Source organism: Malus domestica, chromosome 07, assembly GCF_042453785.1.
Source record: "Malus domestica chromosome 07, GDT2T_hap1".
Taxonomy (NCBI): domain Eukaryota; kingdom Viridiplantae; phylum Streptophyta; class Magnoliopsida; order Rosales; family Rosaceae; genus Malus; species Malus domestica.
Genome location: NC_091667.1, coordinates 30,401,930 through 30,423,422, shown reverse-complemented (window position 1 = coordinate 30,423,422; position 21,493 = coordinate 30,401,930). Strand labels below are relative to the sequence as shown.

Below are 21,493 nucleotides of genomic sequence, written 5' to 3'. Positions count from 1 at the left end.
ACATAATAGCCATTATTTCATGTGTTGGATGTCCTAATCTCTGATGCAACAGTTTTGACTTGACCAATTATCCCAAGAAAGCTGAATTCTGCACTGTAAACTGTACTCACCTTGCTCATTTAACAACTGGGATTTGAAACAACTCCTTAGGCTTACTCTTTCCTTGATACAAAACCTCATTTGCCTTCTTGTCCTGCATAAAAAACTCAATCTCATCACAAATAAACCAACTCTGGTTATCAGCACAGATAGAAGAGTTCTTGCAAATTTTGGCACATGTAATACATTATTAAGAATCAATTCATGAGAGTTATGTTTAAGTGTAGTAGAACCGATATTGTCAATGGTTAAACCTGTTCCATTGCCAATAGTAATTTTCTCAGAACCTTCAAAATGAGTGACTTGATTTAGGGCATTCACATCTGCAGTGATATGGTGAACAGCTCCAGTGTCAACAATCCAGGAGTCTTGTTGACCATATTGAGGTGTTTGCTATGCAGCCATGGCATTCATTGTTGATGGTGGAGAAGCACCTTGAAAAGCATAATTGGCCCTATGAAAGCATTCAAGTGCAGAATGCCCTATTTTCCCACAAATTTGGCACTCAAGCAAGAACCTTGTGGATGGTGTACTTGAATTTTGATGGAAACAATTGACAGTTGTATGACCCCTTTTATTGCAGATTTGACATTCGATTACCACAATATGCCTAGTTGCAGTGTTACTATACCACATGCTAGAACCATTCTGCCTTGAATTCCCAGACTGAAAACCATAAGAACTACCCGAGTTGAACTGTTTACCTTTATACCCACCATTTTTCTTTCTGTAATTTAAACCATTGAATGACTTATGTGCAAAATTCTGTTTTGATCCCCCAAAGTTTGATCCATTCCCCATGAAACCAAAACCATACAACGGCTCAAAGAATGATGGTTGTTGTTGATACTGAGGTATAGGAAATTGTTATTGTGGAAATTGTGACTGTTGTGGTAATTGAATTGTGGCTGTTGGTACTGAGGCATTGAAAATTGTTGTTGAATTATACCACCAATTGTTGCAGGAATATGGCAATGGCCCAAGGGATTAGAACCCGATGCATTAGATAAATTTGGTATTGTAGATGAGCCTTGAGTGTATAAAGTAGCCATACTTTATGACAATACATTTAGCTCCCCTTCAATCTATTTTTCAGCACCTAACACCTGAGCCTGAAACTCCTTCAAAGTAATAGTAGATTCTCTAACCAGAATGAATGTTCGAATTATGGCATACTTCTTTGGTAACCTAGCAAGTCCAGCAATTATAACATCATTATCAGATACAAACTCTCATGCAGCAGTTAATTGATCTCTTATGTTCTTTAGTCTCAACATATACTTTTCTATGAAATATGCTCCCTTTTGAATGGTATGCAACTCTGTTTTCAGATGATTAACCCTGGACTTAAACACATATTCAAATCGATCAACAAGAATGGACCAAGCTTCAAATGCAACTTTACAACCAAGAACATACTCAATAGCATCATCAGAAAGAGTAGCTAATAATAGACTAAGTAATGCTATATCAATCGATTCCCATTCAACATATTCTTTATTAATCTCAGCTGTAACCCCAATATCAGTGGTTATCACAAATTTTGGTGGACAAGCATCCGTACCATCAAAATGCCCAAACATTTTATATCCCATTAGAACTTACTTGAACTGAAAAGCCCACTTAGCAAAATTGTCATCCTTCAGTTTGATTGTGAGCATACCCAAAAGATTCTCAACTTTAACAACATATGTAGACATGATGAAAAGCACAATATACCCTAAAGCAAAATTGTACTAAATCAGAAGAACAAGTGCACTATTATCTAATTTCACAGGAAAGATTGATACTCCCTTTTAAAGCAAGAAAGATTGATACTTTCTAACAATTCAAGAAAGATTGATACTTTCTGTAAAACCAATAAAGACTGACATTTCCTTGAACACTCAAAATAATTCACCACAGTATTACTTAAGAAATCATATGAACACCCATATCGCAGGAATAACACCTGATCAAATCAATACATCCAAACATTTAATCAAAAGAAATGGCAGGAATAACACCTGATTCAACGAGCAGCAACAACACCAAATGCACAAACTCGCGAACCCAATCAGTAGTTTCCAGCACAACCAGAGACCTTCAACTGAAAAGAAATAGACAACAGAAGATAGATCATCAGCGGAAGAAAAAACATCAGCAGAAGAATAATCATTAGGATCGGAAATGGCAGCGAACCGTTTCTGGCGATAATACCATGTTAACTATTCTAAACAATCTCTGAATACAAAACAAAGAAGAAGCTTTCGAAGAGAAGATGGGAGAGTATGAAGTTTTACATATATTTCTGGATAGCTATAAATGGTTGTTTACATTTGGTTTTATGGAGCTAAATTGATAAGCTCAATTACAATAATACCCTCTAACAATTCTAACCAATCTTATCCTTATGACTACCTACCAACACATTTCAACTAACTATATTCTTCATTACTAAGTAACCATGTCAGCACTAATGACTATGGTTAATATTGATGAAATTGAGGGTCCACCATAAAACCAATTGGCAATATGGGAAGTAGCCCAAGATCAGATAAGCACATAGCAAACCTTGTCCCTCACCAATGTGGGACAACTCTCAACACGCCCTCGCACGTGTGGCGGATTTTCAAGCCTACACGTGGACAACAACTGGGTGACGTGGAACGCGTGTGGCCATTTGGCTTCACACGAGGACAACCCGCTCTGATACCATGATGAAATTGAGGGTCCACCATAAAACCAATTGGCAATATGGGGAGTAGCCCAAGATCATATAAGCACATAGCAAACCTTGTCCCTCACCAATGTGGGACAACTCTTAACAAGTTTGAGGGGGGATATATTATGGATCAAAGTGTAAAAAATAAAACTTAGGAGTATCAATTTGTAAATGTTTTCACAGTTTGTTAGAGTTTGTTATTTTGACAGTTAGGATTTGTAGTTTGCAATAGTTAGTGAGCTGTCAATTATTTGTGTGATGAGATACCATATAAATACTGGATTCTGTAATCTTATTGAAAATCAATGGAAAGATAATTTTCCTATCATCATCATCGTCATTTTCCTCATCGAGTATTCACCAACAATTCTCTTCACACTTTCTTTATACCAGTAGACGTACAACACTTTTAGTTACACAAATGATTTTTTATAATAAGATTAATATTATATGATATAAATGACGAACAACGAAAACACAACAAATTACCAAATAATAACACACATTAAATCAACATCAAGAAGTGAGTATTCACCAACAATTCTCTTCACACTTTCTTTATACCAGTAGACGTACAACACTTTTAGTTACAAAAATAATTTTTTATAATAAGGTTTATATTATATGATATAAATGACAAGACAACTATAACACAACAATCATCCAATAATAACACACATTAAATTAACATCAAGAAGTGATCATTTTCGATAATTGTTTCATCAAAGTAAATGTATTGATCTTGCAGTTATTGCAAGCAAAGATATTGCATAAGGGATGGACCTGGTTCAGTTGGTTGCGTTTTAAGTATAAATCGTGCGTCACTTCCATTTCTTTTAATCCCAAACTATAATCGAACCATAATGCTTTAGAACTAATTATACGTGTTCTCTGACACTAGGTTTTTGCTATTGACATGCACTCGTTGCCAATTTAAGTTTCAGTGTCTCCCGCTTCAATTCCCGCCCCATTAGCATCTCTGATCTGAGACAAGGTGATTTAACTTCGCCTTTAGTGAGAATCGAACATAATACCTCTTACTTATAAGTGAAAAGAAATATCATCATATTGTAGTACTAAGTGGCTCATAACTTCAATTTATAGTCTCATAATTTCACAAATACTTATCTGATAACTCAACTCAAATCTCAAATTTTCAATCCCATAATTTCAAGATGTTTAATAAAATAGTAAGATACATAATATTTTTCAAATAATACCACTAGTTACTCAAAAATAAAATAAAACAATACCACTAGTATTATGTATTATTTTATGTATTTTATTGTAAGCAATTTTGTTGGGTTAAACCCCTGTTAATAAAAATAAAAACTTCATACCAAAAGAATCTTTCGTTTGATTTTGTTTGGTTTTATAAATCAAGTGGTTTGGTTTGAATGGTTTTCTGGTTTGTTTACCTAACATTATACTATACATTGTGGACGCATTACATGTTTGGTTTGAACTTTATCTATGAATTAATTTTATATTTTGAGTACATGAATTAATTTTTATAATTATTCCAGTTTTAATTTCCATTCTTTTTAGAAACCGAAATTTATCTAGTAGCCAATTTCAAATTTTAAAATGTTTATTTTATACTTTAATCTCTCGTTTTCAAAAATTAAATATTGAAACACGAGTTTCATAGTTTTTATTAAATTGAAATTGTTATAAAATGTCCTTTAAATGTTTTTAAGCAATGTTTTTTTTAACAAATGATATTATCTACGAAGGGGAATGAGGTGAATTTAGCCTCACAATAGGCTAACAATAATGTAGTTTAAATTCGCTTTTATAGAAAATCGAATTGAAGACCTCTTACTTATAAGTGAAGAAGAATACCAACCATAGTACTAACTGGTGTTGCTAAGCAGTGTTAGAATTGCAAAGATATCCCACTTATTTTTCTCATAATTTCAAATGATTCATTTATAAAACTTTTTTTTTTTCACGATGAAACTGTATGGTTGGGTTATGGTTATATTGAATGTTCAAAACAGAAATTACTATACAAGTCAGCCACAAAATATTAAAGGAACACAATTATAATTGAAACATGTTATTCCCACAGCACATGCATGCTATTTTTATCTGAATTTTTTTTTATTAACATCAGGGTTGTCTCATAGTTGTCATACAACACCAAAACGAGTCATGGAACATACTGTGTATATAGACTGTCATCTCTACTAATTAATAAAATTATTTTTGTCAATAAAAAAAGGGTGAAAAGACAAATTAATCTTCTATCAAACAAAAAAAATGATGGGCAATAATGTAATTTCACAGGTCCTACTGTTTTTATTGAAGCCTCTCTCCTTCTCATTTTCTAAAAAAATGTGTTTATGCACACAAAATGTGTCGGCAAATGCTAGTAAATATTAACACAAGTACACAACTAATAGTTTGATACATGTTGATATTTTTCGTTCGTGATCTCGTTTAAGGATGTATCATGTGAGACAGAAAAAATATGTATGTAGAGATAAATTCTAGGGTTTAATATAAGGTCGCTATACATAATTTGTAGTACAAGAGACAATTAAAAAAATCCGTAAATTAAAGTATAGGCCCCTTGGCTTGAAACTTATCTTTGTGATAGTAAAATTAAAAGCCACAAGAGTTCACAGATGCCATGCGCCATCCTTTTATACTCGACTTCTACAGAAGACCGTGCCACTACATTTTGCTTGCAGGTCACAAGATTTCCTACTACCGACGTAAAGTAACCTGATGTAGACCGTCAATCAGCGATATTACAACCCAATCTACATCAGTACACCTCTTTACCCCCATGTACCCATATTTTAAAAAACTTAAGCATTTCTTTGGAGCTCCTTTTAGGTAACTCAAAATATGCATCACTATCTCTATGTGGTCTCTATTTGGAACATAAATAAACTGACTCATCACATTTAAAATATAAGCAATATCTGGTCTCGTAAGTGATTGGGAAATCAATCTTCCCACAAACATCTGATATTCTTTTATTAGTTGGGACTTGATCTTAAATTGCAACATGATGATTTTGCAATTTCAATGGGTTTATCCCTCCAAGCAATCTTTGGATATCAAGGGTTCTTAATCCCACAAACATCAAATCTCTACTAATTAATAAAACACTCATTGTCAACCAAAACCCTATGAAATTACCAATTTAAACCCTCTAATTAAAACAGAACATGAATAAGAAATATGAGGCAAAAATGTAATTTCACACAACCAAATTTTGCTGTTTTTTTTTCAAAGCCTCGCCTACATGTAATCCTAACATATCTCTAATTAAAAAAAAATAAAAAAATGCAAAAAAAAACACTTCTCACTCCCACATTCTCTATCACTCTCTTCCTCTCTTGCTCTCTCCTTCTATTTCAAAAACAAAAAAATAAAACCAAAACAAAAAAAATTCTCACACTTTGTGTGTGCCCATATGCTAATATAAATATGAAAAAAATTGGTTGCATCTCTTCTACGGCTTTTCCAAAAGGAAGATTGGGCACAAGTATACCACTCATTATTTTACCTTCGTTCGTCTCAGATTGGTGACAATAATGACAAGCTCTTTTCTAATTTTCCTTTATTTTGATTTGCAACTGCAGAAACTGTTTCGAAAGTCCCATTATATGTTTTGATCTCCAAAAGCAGATCAGGTGGAGGGATGGGAGCCAGAGAACGGGGAAGGTGAGAGGAGTAATATTGTTGCGTTTAAGCAGTAAATATAAAAAAATAAAAAAAATAAAAAACCTGAAATTACACCTAGATCTTATAAATAGGCTGCCACATACGATGGTATACAAAATGCGGTATTATTTAAAGGGAGATGATAGGAAGAACAAAATTTTAAATCAAATTTGGAAACCAAATAATGTGTCACCTTATCAACGCCTAAGTAATAATCCAATCATCAACAACCATATCATTTGCTTTGCAAATTTGAATTAAAAAGTTTGGTTTCCCGAACATTATCCATATTTGAATGGTAACTGTAGCTTTAATTATATTTAATTACATGTTTCGATTCGAGCATACTATACTTAAGTAACTTGCCATTAACGGCAAATAAAAATAAATAAAAATAAAAAACAAAGCCATTCCATTTTCAATTTTTTTAATATGAATGACAAATAATTAATATAAAATATGTGGAAAAGAAAGACAATTAAGTGCATAATAATTGGTAATATGTCAAAATATCCCCTGAAATAAGTTGAATGGTAAAAAAAAACAAAAAGAATCATCTTATCTCTTCCCCAGCCACTTCCATTAAGAACATAAGAACACAATAAATAACTAATCAAAGGAACTAATGATAAGGTGGCTCGATATGCAGTGAGAAGGGATGAATGTTATACAATGTTATTAATGTCTGTTAATTAAATTCTACTGTTTTTTTTTTTTTTTTTTTGGTTTCAATCTATGTGACACCATTTAATTAGATGTGTGAACTTTGTATTTTTGTCAAGTCAACTATAGTGGACCATAGTTATGACACATAAGTAAACTTAATGGTTTTTCAAAGGAATACATAGAAACAAGCGAAAATAGAGTAAATATTGAGTTGCAGGGGTCAAAGTGTGATCAAAATCGCATTTTAGAGAGCGAAGTGGCTACTTTGGAGTTTCAAGGGGCAAAATGGGATCACAATTGAGTTTCATATAGGACAATAAAATTGTAATCGAGTTCTCAAAATGTAGCTAAAAGTCCTAAAAGAAATATGGAATGATAGTTATCTTCTATTTATATAAAGGGAGAAGGTCAGTTTGGTGAAGCATTCGGAAATGCCAAGAAAGCCCCTTTGTTTTCTTCACAATCCAAATCCAGAAAAATCATAAAATGAGGACAAACTAGTAAAAACAAAACAACTGTGTTGAAGGAAAAAAAAAATCAAAAGTAAATACGTGCTAAAAATGATGTAGAAGGAATAAGCGCTAACCAGTTGATGGTTTACTCTCGAGGATTCACAATCTGAACTGAGTTTAGAGGGAGGTTCAACAGTAACTACCCACACCCCAATAATATTTAGAGATGAATAATAGGAAGGAAATCCATTTTCGTTTTCACTAGATTAGTGTGTGGTTTCCCTTCGTTCCAAACAGAAAAAGGATTGAAAAAATCAGTCACAAATCTCCTTCTTTGTTGTTGCCGTTCTGGGTTTTGTGCTCTGCATGCAATAGTCTTTTCAAAATCAAGTACACCATTTTTTGAATTATGTATTAATTTTGTTTGTTGCATCGACTTCAAATGGAATTTTGATTCAGACAAATTAGATCAGATAAGGAATTCCCACAGTTGAACTTGAGCTCGTAGACAAGTGCAAGGCTCTCAAGTGATTACTCGCTCTCATCGCCCAGGGCATCCAAGTCTCCAATTTCTTCCCTGAGGTCGATCTCCAACTTCATCACTCTTGAATTCAAATCCGAAATTGATAAAATTTTGAAAAAGCGTAGCAATCAATTTTTTAATTTGAATTCCATTTCGATTGAATTTTGTAATGTTTCCTTTTCGTTTCTTTGGCTTTTGATTTCTATCTCCTTTTTATCCAGCGTTTTAATTTTTGATTCTAGGATTGTTTTTATTCATCCATTTCCCCAGTTTTTTCCAGTTTTTTTCCTGCATTTTCTCATACGTAGTGCACTGCAGGAAGGAGAGATAGAGGTACTGCATTGTCCCACGGAGGAGGGATAGGCCGAGCAGCATATGGCCATTTTAATGGAACCAAAGTCACATAGGCCACAGCCCACAACTGAGTAGGTGTAGATGACTTTTTCAAAGCTTTTATTTTATTTATGCATATAGTAAGTATCCTTAAAACTCTTGGTGTATGTAAATCTGTTATATGTTGCAGTATGCTTGCAGAACGAGGTTGCTTTAGACATAGTAAAGAGTGAAATTATCAAGTTCAACCCATTTTTCTCAATAAAATGGTACTTTTCTCCTATTCTTCAAATTTACTCAAGGTTCTATTCGGAATCATTGTTAATATTGTGTTTCTTCGTTTTTACAGGGAATGAAATGAAGGAAATTTTGTGAAAAACATGTTCATTTGAGCAACATCTATAGCATGCAATTAACATTTAAAGGAGGAATCATGCTTGTATACACTCAAAAACAAAACATTACCCATGAAATTCAAAGCCTAGTAGAAAGGTGAACCAAGACTCAACTTAAGAACAAAGTGAGTTGAGATATTTTATACCTTTGTTGATTCCTCTTTGCATAAGCAAAGGCTAATCACCCAATGAGAGGGCCTTCATTCCTTGCTTCTTAGTTCCATCGATTTCTTGGAGGATGATGGTAGAAAGGATTCTCCAAGTTCCCAAAATTGAGAACCTCTAATTTTTCCACACCAAGGAGAGACTTGAAGAAGAGATAAGTGACCTTGGAGGATGAGAGATTGCTAGCTAATCTCCTCCAAGGGGGCCGACCTCTTAGAGAGAAAAAGAGAGCATTGTGTTCTCATCCTTTCCCCAAAAGAAAACCCTAAGGATGAAATGGCTATAAAGTTGTCTTTATACCACCTCATAATGGAGTGGCAAACTTGCAATTAAAGCAAGTTCACTACCCTCCTCTATTTGGCCGGCCTTAAGGGTTTATTGGGCTTTCAAGCCCTTTGTTTATTCAAGTTGTCATACAAGTTGAGTTAATGGGCTTGACATTCAAATCCCATTGGGCCTTGCGGCCCAAAACTAACCCGAGGTCTTTAACGAACTTTATTCGTTTGATTAATTAACATATTAATTAATCATTGCCATAAATAATTAAACCATTTAATTATCCTTACTCATCTCTGTTGTTTCTTCAATCTCTACCTTATACGGTGTACGATCCATTAGGTTCCTTTTAGCGAGGTAGTGGGCGATTAGAACTCTTTCAAATCGATTGTGAATTGAAACTTACTTTCAATTCTCCCTTTAGTGATTATACACATGTAGGGCTTCCACAAACCATGAGTGACACCTAGCAGTATGTCATGGTTACCCAAGCTAATCAGAAGAAGTGGAGAACCTATTCAGTTTAGGATTACAATGCAATACGGTATTTCTTTAATACAATACTCTTGACCACATTGTTTGGTTTGATAGTTTAATCATGTCTACTATCCAATGTGATTCATTTACTTATATGATTACCTTGAATGTGATTTGGAACGACTTCCTAAATCTCATTCATACTCTGGTCAGAGATTCTTAATTATATCATAGAGTATTCTCCCTTAAACGGTTTGAAGGTTAGAGATCCCTTGTTGCGCATTCACTTACCTCCATGGCTAAGTGACTTAACCCCAACTATGCCGTGGACACCCTCTGACAGAGTGACTTTGACATAGTCAAAGATCAAGAACCTAACCACAAGACAACTATGATGCCTCAGGTCAAAAGACTACTTTTCATTATCCCAACCATGAGTTCTCATGTGACATGAGTATGAGAACTCCTCGTTGATCGTGTTCAATAGACTCATTCTCTATTGAGCACCTACATGCTTGTCTTGGTGTCAATCACACCAATGACTCGAGACCAGTCACTCTCCCTGAGAGAAGACACAACACGTACTGATCTTAACGGACTGTCAATGCCCAATTGGCAATCATATAATCAGGAACGTTTAAGATATGTATACGAAAGAGAATGGTCTCATGAATCTAATTTCTTTAAAATACATTCTCCTAATTACATATTCCTTGGACTTATCGTTTAAGCATATAACATTTATATGAGACGGCTTAAAATAATAATCTTTGCCCTTGATATTAAACTAGATTAGTTTAACATGTGAAATGTCCGCAAAGTATCATCATATGATTGGTTTTAGGGCACATTTCCAACATGAAACTGCTATCTTCCTCTTCTTGATACCCACATTGATAGCATTGATCTTCAACAGTTAAAGGTGAAGTCTCTGTTGGAAAATATTAGTATTTAGGTTTATTTTAGTATTTGAGTTTTGCTTGTTAGTTTAGTAATTGGGCCTAACCCATTCGAGTTAGGGTTTCTTAGGTTTTGCTCTCTATAAATATAGCTTGTAGTTTAGCATGAATAATAAGTCATTCACAATGTAGTCTCTTAGGGTTTTGTGGCCGTTTCGGCATTCTAGTTTGTTTAATAATATTCTTATTATTTTGTTAGTCTTGTTCGTTTCGCACTCTAATATTCAACTTGGTATCAGAGTGGGTTCAATCCTTAGGGTACAATCTGTTCTCATTGGTATCAATTTGTTTGCCTTTGTTGTAATTTGTTTTAGATTGCTAGTTGGTATTGATTGTTTGCAAGAGAAAAAAAAAAGGAAAACAGAAAGGTTTTGCTGTTTGTTCGCATGAAAGAAATAGAAAGAAAAATGGGAAGGAAGGAAAGGATAGAAAAAGAAAAAAAAAGGCTAATGTTGTTGGTTCGCATAGAAGGAAAAAAAAGAAAGGAAGAAGGAAGGAAAAAAAAGAGGGAAAAAAAGAAAGAAAAAGTTGGAGGTTTTTTGGCTCACAGGGGCAAAGAGAAAATACGGGTTGTTTGCCATCCATTTTTTGGTTTGATTGAGATTGTTTTGTGTTCATCATTCGAGTGCTTGGAATTGTGACCACTCGAGTGATTATGTTGTGTTTGTTCATTCATTGTTACAATTGAGATATGGAAATCTTGTCCATTTAGTGACGGGTTCTTTCTATACTCTCAACTCTAGCTAGTCGGAACCAGAATAGTTTGCCAGCAAGAATCAAGAATCAGTTTGCTAGTTTGCAATCAAGAATCAAGTTAAGTCAAGAATTAAGAATCAAGTCAAGTCAAGTTGCATGCCTGCCAATCCGCCTAACGGAGCTAGTCCGCATTTGCTTGTTTGCAAACTCATGTCGTATACCGCCATGAGTTTGACAGGGGGTGTTGGAAAATATTAGTATTTAGGTTTAGTTTAGTATTTTGGTTTTGCTTGTTAGTTTAGTAATTGGGCCTAGCCCATCTGAGTTAGGGTTTCTTAGGTTTTGCTCCATATAAATATAGCTTGTAGTTTAGCATGAAGAATAAGTCATTCACAATGTAGTCTCTTAGGGTTTTGTAGCCGTTTCAGCATTCTAGTTTGTTTAATAATATTCTTATTATTTTGTTAGTCTTGTTCGTTTCGCACTCTGATATTCAACTGTCTCATCTACCTCCAGTTCCTCATCAATAATTTTTTTCCCATCCTTTTTGTAAATTTATTTTTGTTTGCTCACTATGACGATTTCAGGACATGCTTTAGTTTACAGTCTTCTTTTCCTTTTTCAGTGTATGTATCAATTTTCAGCACTTTAGTATGGTGAACATTCATTGACATATCCCTTTTTTGGTGCGTGCAAGGAGGGGCTTTCCAGCATCAAGGTACATCAATTTTTATTTCAATGGATTTTGTTTTTTGGTTATAGGGAGTTTTTGTTTATAATAATCCATTTTCCGATTAATCGTGCTTTTTCCATTAGGTTTTCAAATTATTTTCCAATTCTTTCTTTATTAGTCTATGTATTTTATTGATTTTTTGTTCCGTATAAAAAACTTGAACTAAACTTTTACTGGGTTTGTGCTTCAGATTTTTGTCCTGCCAAGACCTACTATTTTGACTTCTTTGAATTTCGTTATCTGAACTCTGTTATCTGAATTTGATTACCTAAATCGTGCCTAATATTTGATGTGGTATGTGGCTTTGTATGGCTGGCTAATATTATTTGTGGGTGTTTTTAGTTATAATGGGAGACAGGGCACATTAGTTATCTCTGTGCTCATGAATTGATTAGGATTAGGATGGTAGAGTTTTCGCTAATGTGATTGTGTGTTGTAGAGTTTGGAGTTCGTACGAAATGGTGATAAATCGCGGAAGTGATGGACATTACGAAACAACTGCTGGGAAAGTAGTGGTGTGAACTGTGAAGGATTTTGGTAATGGGTTTTGAAAAGGAAACGTTTATATCTAATGTATTTTCCATTCTTTTATACATGATGATTCCTTTATTAATTTTTGAATGTTAGCGGCAGTTCCTTTTAAAGTTGATGAAAGTAAACCAGGTGGCACATAATAGCCAGGTAAACTAAACTTGGTGGCATCTGTCACTTTGTGTTTCATTCAACTTGGACTTGAGTTTCTTCATTGAAAGACAAACCCAAGCCTACATGTTTCCATATTAGTTGTGCTGCTACTTTGCCTTTTATGTGCTTATTTCTTTGGGCAATTTGGTTTTTACAATGTGCAGGCGCTCCAAATTTTATATAGCTCTTATGAATTTAGGATATTTCAGGGAATTCACAAGCTGACCAACAATATTACTTTTTTACGCCAAGTGTTTCTTATCTGTATATATAAAGGGAGAGCTCCAGTTTGGTGAAGCTTTTCAAAATGCCAAAAATACCCATTTATTTCCTTCACAATCAAAACCCAAAAAATTCAAAAAAAAAAAAACAACAAGGACAAACTGGTAAAAAACCATATCTCAACAAAAAAACTGTATTGGAAAACAAAATAAATAAAAAAAGAAAAAAAGAAAAAAAAGAAAACGGAATTTAAAACCAATACCGGTCAAGAGTTCACGTAGTGGGTAAGTGATTGCTAACTGATCTTCATTTAAAAAAAAAAAAGTAGATAAATATATAAGGTGAGAGATGCACTAAAAACCAATCCAAAAAAACGAAAAATGAAAAAAATTGGAAAGAAACGTGAGATTGTGGGAGATACTACAGTTTTCAAGCTGCTTTCAGTAATTGAAAAAAAAATTAAAAATTAAAAAGAAACCTAATCCGTTTACAGGTGGATTGATTATGCCACAACTATTTCTCATATTCTAACTTTCCATCGTAGGAAAAAAAAAGTTAATAAATAAAAAAAGGGAAATCCAAATAAATCAAACTGTCCACCCATCCACGTAGTTGCAGCGGTTACCTGAAATGGAACCGCCACCATCCCCACAGTGCATACAATGAAACTGGATGATTTTCTCAAACTTAATTTCATCTTCTGTACAAAAAACCATCCTCCACACCCTTTTCCGAGTTTCTCGAACTCACTTTCTTCTTCTGTAAAAAAAGTCTCAATTGGTGGCTACTGACTAAGATTCAGTAAGCAAGTCTTAAGTGGTGATCTACTGGCTATTTTACTTGGTATTTCCTTCCCAAAACACATGCAGCAATTGGTATGAGGTTAGCCTAATCTCCAAATGCAAACCTAAAAGCCTTTATCGCCCTAAATGTACGAAATATTTAAGTTTGTTCAACTAAATTTTTTTTCTTTTTTATTTTACTGTGTTTTTTTTTCCTTTTCAGTTCATTACTCAATCCACTATACATAGAAGATTTCAAGTGATTATTCTCTAATTCTGGCTTTTTTTTCCTATAATTTTATGCGTTATCAGAAAATTGGGCGACGAACTCGTTAATCATCGAGCTTCTTAAGGCAGCAGGACCGTACAAATAAGGTTTCAATTTTAAATATTCTCTTATTACCCAATTTATGTTTATGTTTTGGCCAAAAAAAAAATGAAAAAATGAAAAAGGAAGCAGTATATGTTACTATAATTGATGTCTGTGAATCATGTTTCATCACGTTGGTGTCATCACTTTTGTAAATGTTCATGGTGAATTAGATAGGTTTTCGATGTTTTCAAGGACCATTCTTATGCAAATGTTTTCTTTCTCTTTGATTCGTATGCATTATAAGATGATTGGATTGTCTATGTATGAAGTGTTTTTTTGTACTGTGTTTTTAACGAAAATGAGTAATTGTTTAATGTTTTTTGAGTTATCGATGGAAAAGGGGTAATTTGGATTTGGCATTGTTGGTAAAGTATTGAAATTTATGTTGAATGAAGTGTTTTCTATGTTGCAGCGGAGGAGTTTCAGAGATAGGTTGGAGTTTGTATATTTCTATGTCGAATGAAATATGCATTTGTTGATATCTTTTACAATGCCTTTTAAGTATTTACATTGTAAAATCTTGAAGTAGTTGATATCCATTATCCATTGATAGAGAACACATATAAGGCTTTCGAGAATATGTACCATGTCCTTACACAGTTCAGGAAGGTCCAACAACAACAATGGTGCGCCTTCCTTACCTTCCTCACTCTCCAAACACCAAAAAATATATAGAGATTTTTATATTTGGATGTTACTAGTAACAACAATGATGCACCACTGTTTACCTTTGACAAATGATCAAAACAAATATTTTCATACAAACATATCTCCTGAGATGGATTTTGAGGAGTGTTTTTCGTTACAAATTCGAGTGTTGAGACCCAAAAATGTCACATGCCAACCCCTCCAGTCAAGGCCAAGTACATGCAAAAGTGCAGAATCAAGACAAGAATATATTTACAATCATGTCACACTACGATAATTAAGCTGGATATTTATAATAAAAAAACATTTAAGAAATAAGAAATAAGATGAAAAAATACCTTTCGTCCACGCGTGAGCTCGTGCGAAGAGGCTAGTGTAAATAAATTCAAAATAATTTGAATCACCTTTTTCAAATGGGAGTTTTAACGAAAAGTCCGCAGTATTGTTCACTTTAATGAAAAACCACATTTTTACACTAAAAAATCAATCATGATACTATTCACTTTACCCTTTATTTTGTCCTTATCGTTAAAACTCAAAGTTTTCAAACCCTTTTCATTAGTTTTCCTTTTTCATTGTGATGGCCAACTTTGACCACCTTGAAAATACGCGTTGTTAATTAACTTTAAGATAAGTTGGGAAATTAAGTACAAGTAGCATGCAAGACACCGATTGTAAACGGTGTTTTTTTTCCTTACTAATTAAGGTACGTTTGTTGCACCAGACTACTTCAGACTGGACTAACTTTAGGAATTAAATTGGACTGGCTTAGACTAGACTAAGCTAGACTAACTTAATAAAGCGTTTGATGTAGTATCGGATTAAGAACTAAAATGATAAAAATAATAATATTTAATTCTATCTTTTACATTTTTTTCTTTTTCTTTTTTCTTTTACCTTTCTAGAACACCCTTTCTCTCTAGAATGCTCTACATTTTTTTCTCCTTCCCGTCCAACTGCCTCTCTGTCTCTCTCTTTTTACTTTCTCCCTCGTCATCAAATTCCATTCTTTTTCACCACTTTCTCCCTCGTCATCAAATTCCATTCTTTTTCATTCATTCTAAAAAAAAACTTTTGATTTGTCATATGGGTTTTTTTTTCTGGATTTTTCACAAGCTTTTGAATTTCATTTGGGTTTTGGTAGATTGGTATTTTTTCTCTTCTGGGTTTTGGCTGGCATCATGGAGTTTGCCGATGATGTCCCGGCAGATGAAGGTGAAGGTCAAGAGCGATATTGGGAGTTAAGGAAGTCGAGAAACTGAGCCGAGAAGAAACACTACCTTTCGACAGCGAGCTCGGCAATAAACTCGAGATGTGCACGGGAAAAGCAGATATGAGGTTCCATGATTCTAGGTTTTGGGCAAGGAGAGAGGGATAGAGTAGGAAAGAGTGAAACAGAGAGCGGAGAGAAACAGTTCTTAGCTAGTCCCATGGTTTTCAAGGACTGTCGCTAAGAACCTTTAGTGATGCCTTTAGTCTAGGCGAGTCCGGGCTAGTCTCATTAACACTAGTCCCGCATGATATCAAACACAGGACTGGACTAATAGTTAGTCCAGTATAATCCAGTGACACTTAGTGAGGGCAAGCAAACACGTACTTAGATAATTTTAAAATTTAAAATTTGAGTTTATTTACTATACAAATTTTTAAATTTAAATTCATCAAATCATAATAAATAAGGTAGTAAGCATCACCATTCAGGGTGGTGAAAATATTCCAGATTGCAGTATAAGGTAGGGATGGGTTCGGTTTAAATCGGTTTGATTTTTTGCTAAAACTGAAACCAAACCGAAATTTCGGTTCGGTTCATTTTTTTCATTTTTTTTTAGTTCGGTTTCTGTTTTTTTTTTCGGTTCTTCATTTTTGCCTTGAATGGTTGTGGATATGATGTAACCGGTCGGATCCCTACCGTCTACAATGGGAGCAGAAATTTCCTGCACAACACATAAAGCTAAAGACTTTGAAGTAAACAAATTTACCACAAAATATATGGAATTCACCATTAGAGCCACCAGAAACATGCAAACACACACCACGGATCACCAAAAAAACCCCAAAGCTTCATGAAACGAAATCCCTAAAAGATCACCCAAAACATAAACAAATATTTTGCTATTTTTTCACAGATCGGTAGCACATGATGCAAGTGCGATGCAGATTGAAAACTTCCAAATTTAACCCAAATTACACAAAACCTTCCGACTTTATTCGAACCTAGTTGATTCACATCATTGTGATCTGAGCTAAAACTGGAGGTACCCTAATAAAAACCTTGAATTTGAAGAACCCAAGCTCGTACCAAAATCCATATGAGAGAGAGAGATAGAGAGAGAGAGAGAGAGAGAGAGAGAGAGAGATTGAGGAAGGAAAGGCAGAGAGGAAGCAGCGAAGGGGGGAGAGAGAGAATGTTTGAGAAAAGGTGAAAGTTGAAATTGGAGTGAGACGGCTAGGGTTTGTAGAGTTAAGAAATTTTATAAGGCATTAAATATTAGAAACTATAAATAAGTTGTTGGTACAATTATAACAACACAAAGCTTGCAATCAAGTTGGCTTGAAGCAACTACACCTAACTCCAGGTCAAGGGTTCTAACCTTGACGCCAGTATGTTTTTTATTATTTATATATGATTTTTTTTCGATTCGGTTCGGTTTCCGGACCTTAAAAACTGAAACCGAACCAACCAAATTTGGTTTGGCAGTTTCGGTTCGGTTTTTTTTGTTTCGGTTCGATTTGGTTTTCGGTTTTTTGAACCCACCCCTAGTATAAGGAAGTAGAGCAGCGCAAATTATTGTCTCTAGGTCGGAACCAATTAACAATAGCAAAGAAGCCACTTAGTATTACAGTCTAGTGGTATTCCTCTTCACCTGTAAGTGAAAGGTCTTAGATTCGATTATCGCCAAAGGCGAGTTTCAACTACATTATTGCTAGCTCATTGTGAGGCTAAGTCAACCCCATCCTCTTTAGTGTAGATAATATCTTTTGTTTAAAAAAAGCAATAGCAAAGAAAGAAGAGTAATGCTAACCCATTGTAAGTGAGAGGTCTTAAGTTCGATTATTGCCAAAGTGAATTTGAATCACATTGTTGTTAGCCCATTGTGAGGCTTAACTCACTTCGGACACCCTATGCTAGGCAGTTCAAATTATATTTGCAAATCAATATTTAAGTAATAATCTATTAATCAATAACTACGTCATATAATTTAAATAAAGATCTTAAAGGACACTTTTCTTTGCTTAAACCCAACATGATTTTTTTACCCGAATGAAACCAGGTAACTACGCTCCACATGTCATAAACCAACTGATCATTGATAAGTTTGACTTTTAAATATTTTGTAATTTTTAGATGTCGAAAATAACCTAATTATATTTTTTTACTTATACTTTGAGCTTAAGTATATTACGTTTGTGTTATGTACACTTAATTGTACGACTCAGAATACTACATCAGTCACGAAGACTTTATTCAGAAAAGGAAAGCAAAAACATTCAAAACCAAGGTATATGAACATGATGAAATGATAAACATCATGTACCATTCTAATAAGGTTGGAAGTAATGCAATTGTTGATTGCAAATTCCAAAGCCAATGTGCGCACTGCGCCGGTCTGTTTCTTCACTGCCCAGCAATCACTCTCTTTCTTTCTCTCTCTCTCACTTTACAATCTCTCTCTTCCTCGATGTAAAAAAAACCAGCAAAGTAAAACCCTAAAATATATTTAAAGAAAGAGAGACCACCGCCCTAGTCCACCATTAACAAAAAATGGCATTGAATAATCAGACCCAATATCAGAAAAACCTCTCTTCTTTCGACTAAATCGAGAACACTGAACGAGGTGGTGTGTAGTGCTCTAGCCATCCACCCCCACCCCACCCCCCTACACACACAGAGTTTTCCACCTTTAAATTAAGCTCGCCGCCTCCTCACCCTATGGAAGAAGACCAAGACCGCGATTCGGCAGCTGAAGCAGCACCAGATCATCACCTTCCCCAAGAAAACAGCAACAAAACCACCGAGGACAACTCGACCACCGCATCCACCGCCACAACAGAAACAACGGACAACAACAACAGAAAGTGCAAGGGCAAAGGAGGCCCCGAAAACAACAAGTTCAGGTACCGCGGCGTGCGTCAGCGGAGCTGGGGCAAATGGGTAGCTGAGATCCGCGAGCCGCGAAAGCGCACTCGCAAGTGGCTGGGGACCTTCTCCACTGCCGAGGATGCTGCCCGCGCCTACGACCGGGCCGCCATCATCCTCTACGGTTCCAGGGCACAGCTCAACCTCCAGCCCTCCGGTTCCTCGTCCCAGAACTCCACGCGCGGCTCCTCTTCTTCCTCCTCATCGTCGAGCTCGTCCACCCAAACCCTAAGACCCCTTCTCCCTCGCCCCTCCGGCTTCGGCCTTACTCTGCCCCACCTCTCCTCCGCTCACCCGGTCCCACTCATGGCTTCGGGGTTCGTTCCTTACGGTGTTGAAGTAGGGTTAGGAGTCTACCCTAACGTTGCTACTGCTGCCGCCGTCGCCGGTGGTGGTGCAACTTCGTCCGTGCGTTTGAATCAGCATCCTCATCATAATAATATGTTAGATCAAGATCATCCTCAAGACAACATTAATCCATTGCACCAACAACTACAGCAACAGCAGCAGGTTGTGGTGCAACACTTTCATCATCAGTACCCCATCTCGTTATCTGACAGATCATCAACCTCGTATCAATATCCAAACTCTAGTCACGATCAATACCAACTACAACTACACCATCAGAATAACAATAATCTGGAGTGTTGTTCGCACGACGATGTCATGAATTCGCTTGTGGGATCGGGGTTGTCTACGGAGCCTATGGCGGTTGCACCGGGGTGTTCTGACATTTCGATGGGGGGAGTGGGGCCCATTTCGCCGTCGATGTGGCCGCTGACAAGCGAGGAAGAGTGCGTGCCGAGCCTTTGGGATTACGGCGATCCTTTCTTCTTGGATTTGAAGGGATTGGATTTGTGAGGATCAAGAATTCGAGGTCTTGATCAAGCTTAATATATATTCGAGTCACTCTCTTTCGAAGAACGGGAGAGAGAGAGAGAGAGAGAGAGAGAGATATATATATATATATATTCAATTCCTTTCAAAATTCAAGCTTAATATATATACTAGGCTTGCATGCAAGAATTCATTGTACTTTTGGTCTCCATGGAGAATATATTTTGGTTTACAAGATCCAACTCTGGAAACCAAAAATACCCGAAGATTGATTAGGAGGAAAGAGTGCATTTTAGTATTGGATTGAAGCATACCACATTACTGTATGATCGGTCGATAGAAGCTCTTGATGAACACAAGGGGTTGTCAATTTGATTAATGATGGTGGTCTTATAATATGTTGCAGAAAGATCCATCTGAGGTAAGGTTCCTTATTCATCATCAGTTTATCATAAAGATCTCAAAGTGTTGTGGAGTTTTGGGATGGAACGTTTCCATAAATATTAGGACTTTATTTTTTATTTTTATAACTCAGATTATAGTATTGGGAATTTTATTCATTAGGATGTAGTTTTGGGATAAAAGAAGAAATTCGATTGATCTTTCTTCGTGTTTTTTCTTCCTGAACTGAGAAATACAAGGATACAATTAGTTAGAATTTTCTTCCTATACAGTTACGAATAAATATATAATTAGATAGAATTGTTCTTTCTTGATCTCAACAGAAAGTTTGATCCATTGTGTAATTTATTATATGTGGAAATGCATTACCGAAAATTGAAATTTTCGTACTGTTCAACATGAGCAAGGGGAGCAGCGAGGAATTAATATTGTCCTTGGTAATGTCTCCTGTATTAATTATCTTCTCTCTGTAATCATCTATCTTGTGTCTAGTCTATATGGTAGGAGAAAGTTCACTGTCACTGTAACGTCCAGTTCAAAAAACACAAGGATATGTGAAAAAAAATTAACGTATATCCTTATATCATTGGTATGGAACGCCACGTGACAGTAAACTCATGTCATGAAAATCTTTCTCCTGTTGTTCGTTTGGAGGAATTTCCGATGGGGACGTTTCCTGACCAACGAGCACCCAGCTCCCCAAGAGGTTGGTGCCAGTTGATTGTCTGTCAGGCTTCTACTTATTGGCGGGCTGTAAGAGAATGACAGAGTTAATTCTGAAAGGTGCCTTTGTGGGGCCTTAAGTGTAAGCCTTGAGGCTCACAATCAAAATTAACTTTAAGTGTTCAGGCGTGGCACTGCCATCTTTAGTATGATAGATGTAAAACAGATGTTTCGTTTAATTGTATATGCCCGAGAGACCAAATTAGCTAGGAAAGTTGTCTTTGTGGGGCCTTACATGTAGGCCTTGAGACTCGCAATCAAAGCTAACCAAGTACTTGAACATATAGTGGCTTTTTCATTGTTGCAGGAGTATTACAACTGTTATATTTTAATCACCTGAGCCCGAAGAGCAGAACAAACCTAGATAGGTGCCTTTGTAGGGCCTTAGGTTAGGCCTTGAGGCTTCCCATCTGAATTCATTCTATACTTAAACGTTTTGTGGCAATCATAATATAACAGAAATAAAACTAAGAAATAGGCTGATTACTTGCGCCCCAAGTAACTTCGGTCTTCTTGTTATCA

General features: G+C 35.5%; 1 protein-coding gene across 1 annotated transcript; it reads left to right on the top strand.

Annotated features, from left to right (window-relative positions):
- The first annotated feature begins 18,764 nt into the window (after positions 1–18,764).
- LOC103432960 (ethylene-responsive transcription factor ABI4) lies at positions 18,765–20,482 on the top strand. The gene has a single exon (XM_008371184.4). The coding sequence runs from the start codon at positions 18,803–18,805 to the stop codon at positions 19,868–19,870; it is 1,068 nt and encodes a 355-aa protein (XP_008369406.1). The 5' UTR covers positions 18,765–18,802; the 3' UTR covers positions 19,871–20,482.
- The last annotated feature ends 1,011 nt before the right edge of the window (positions 20,483–21,493 follow it).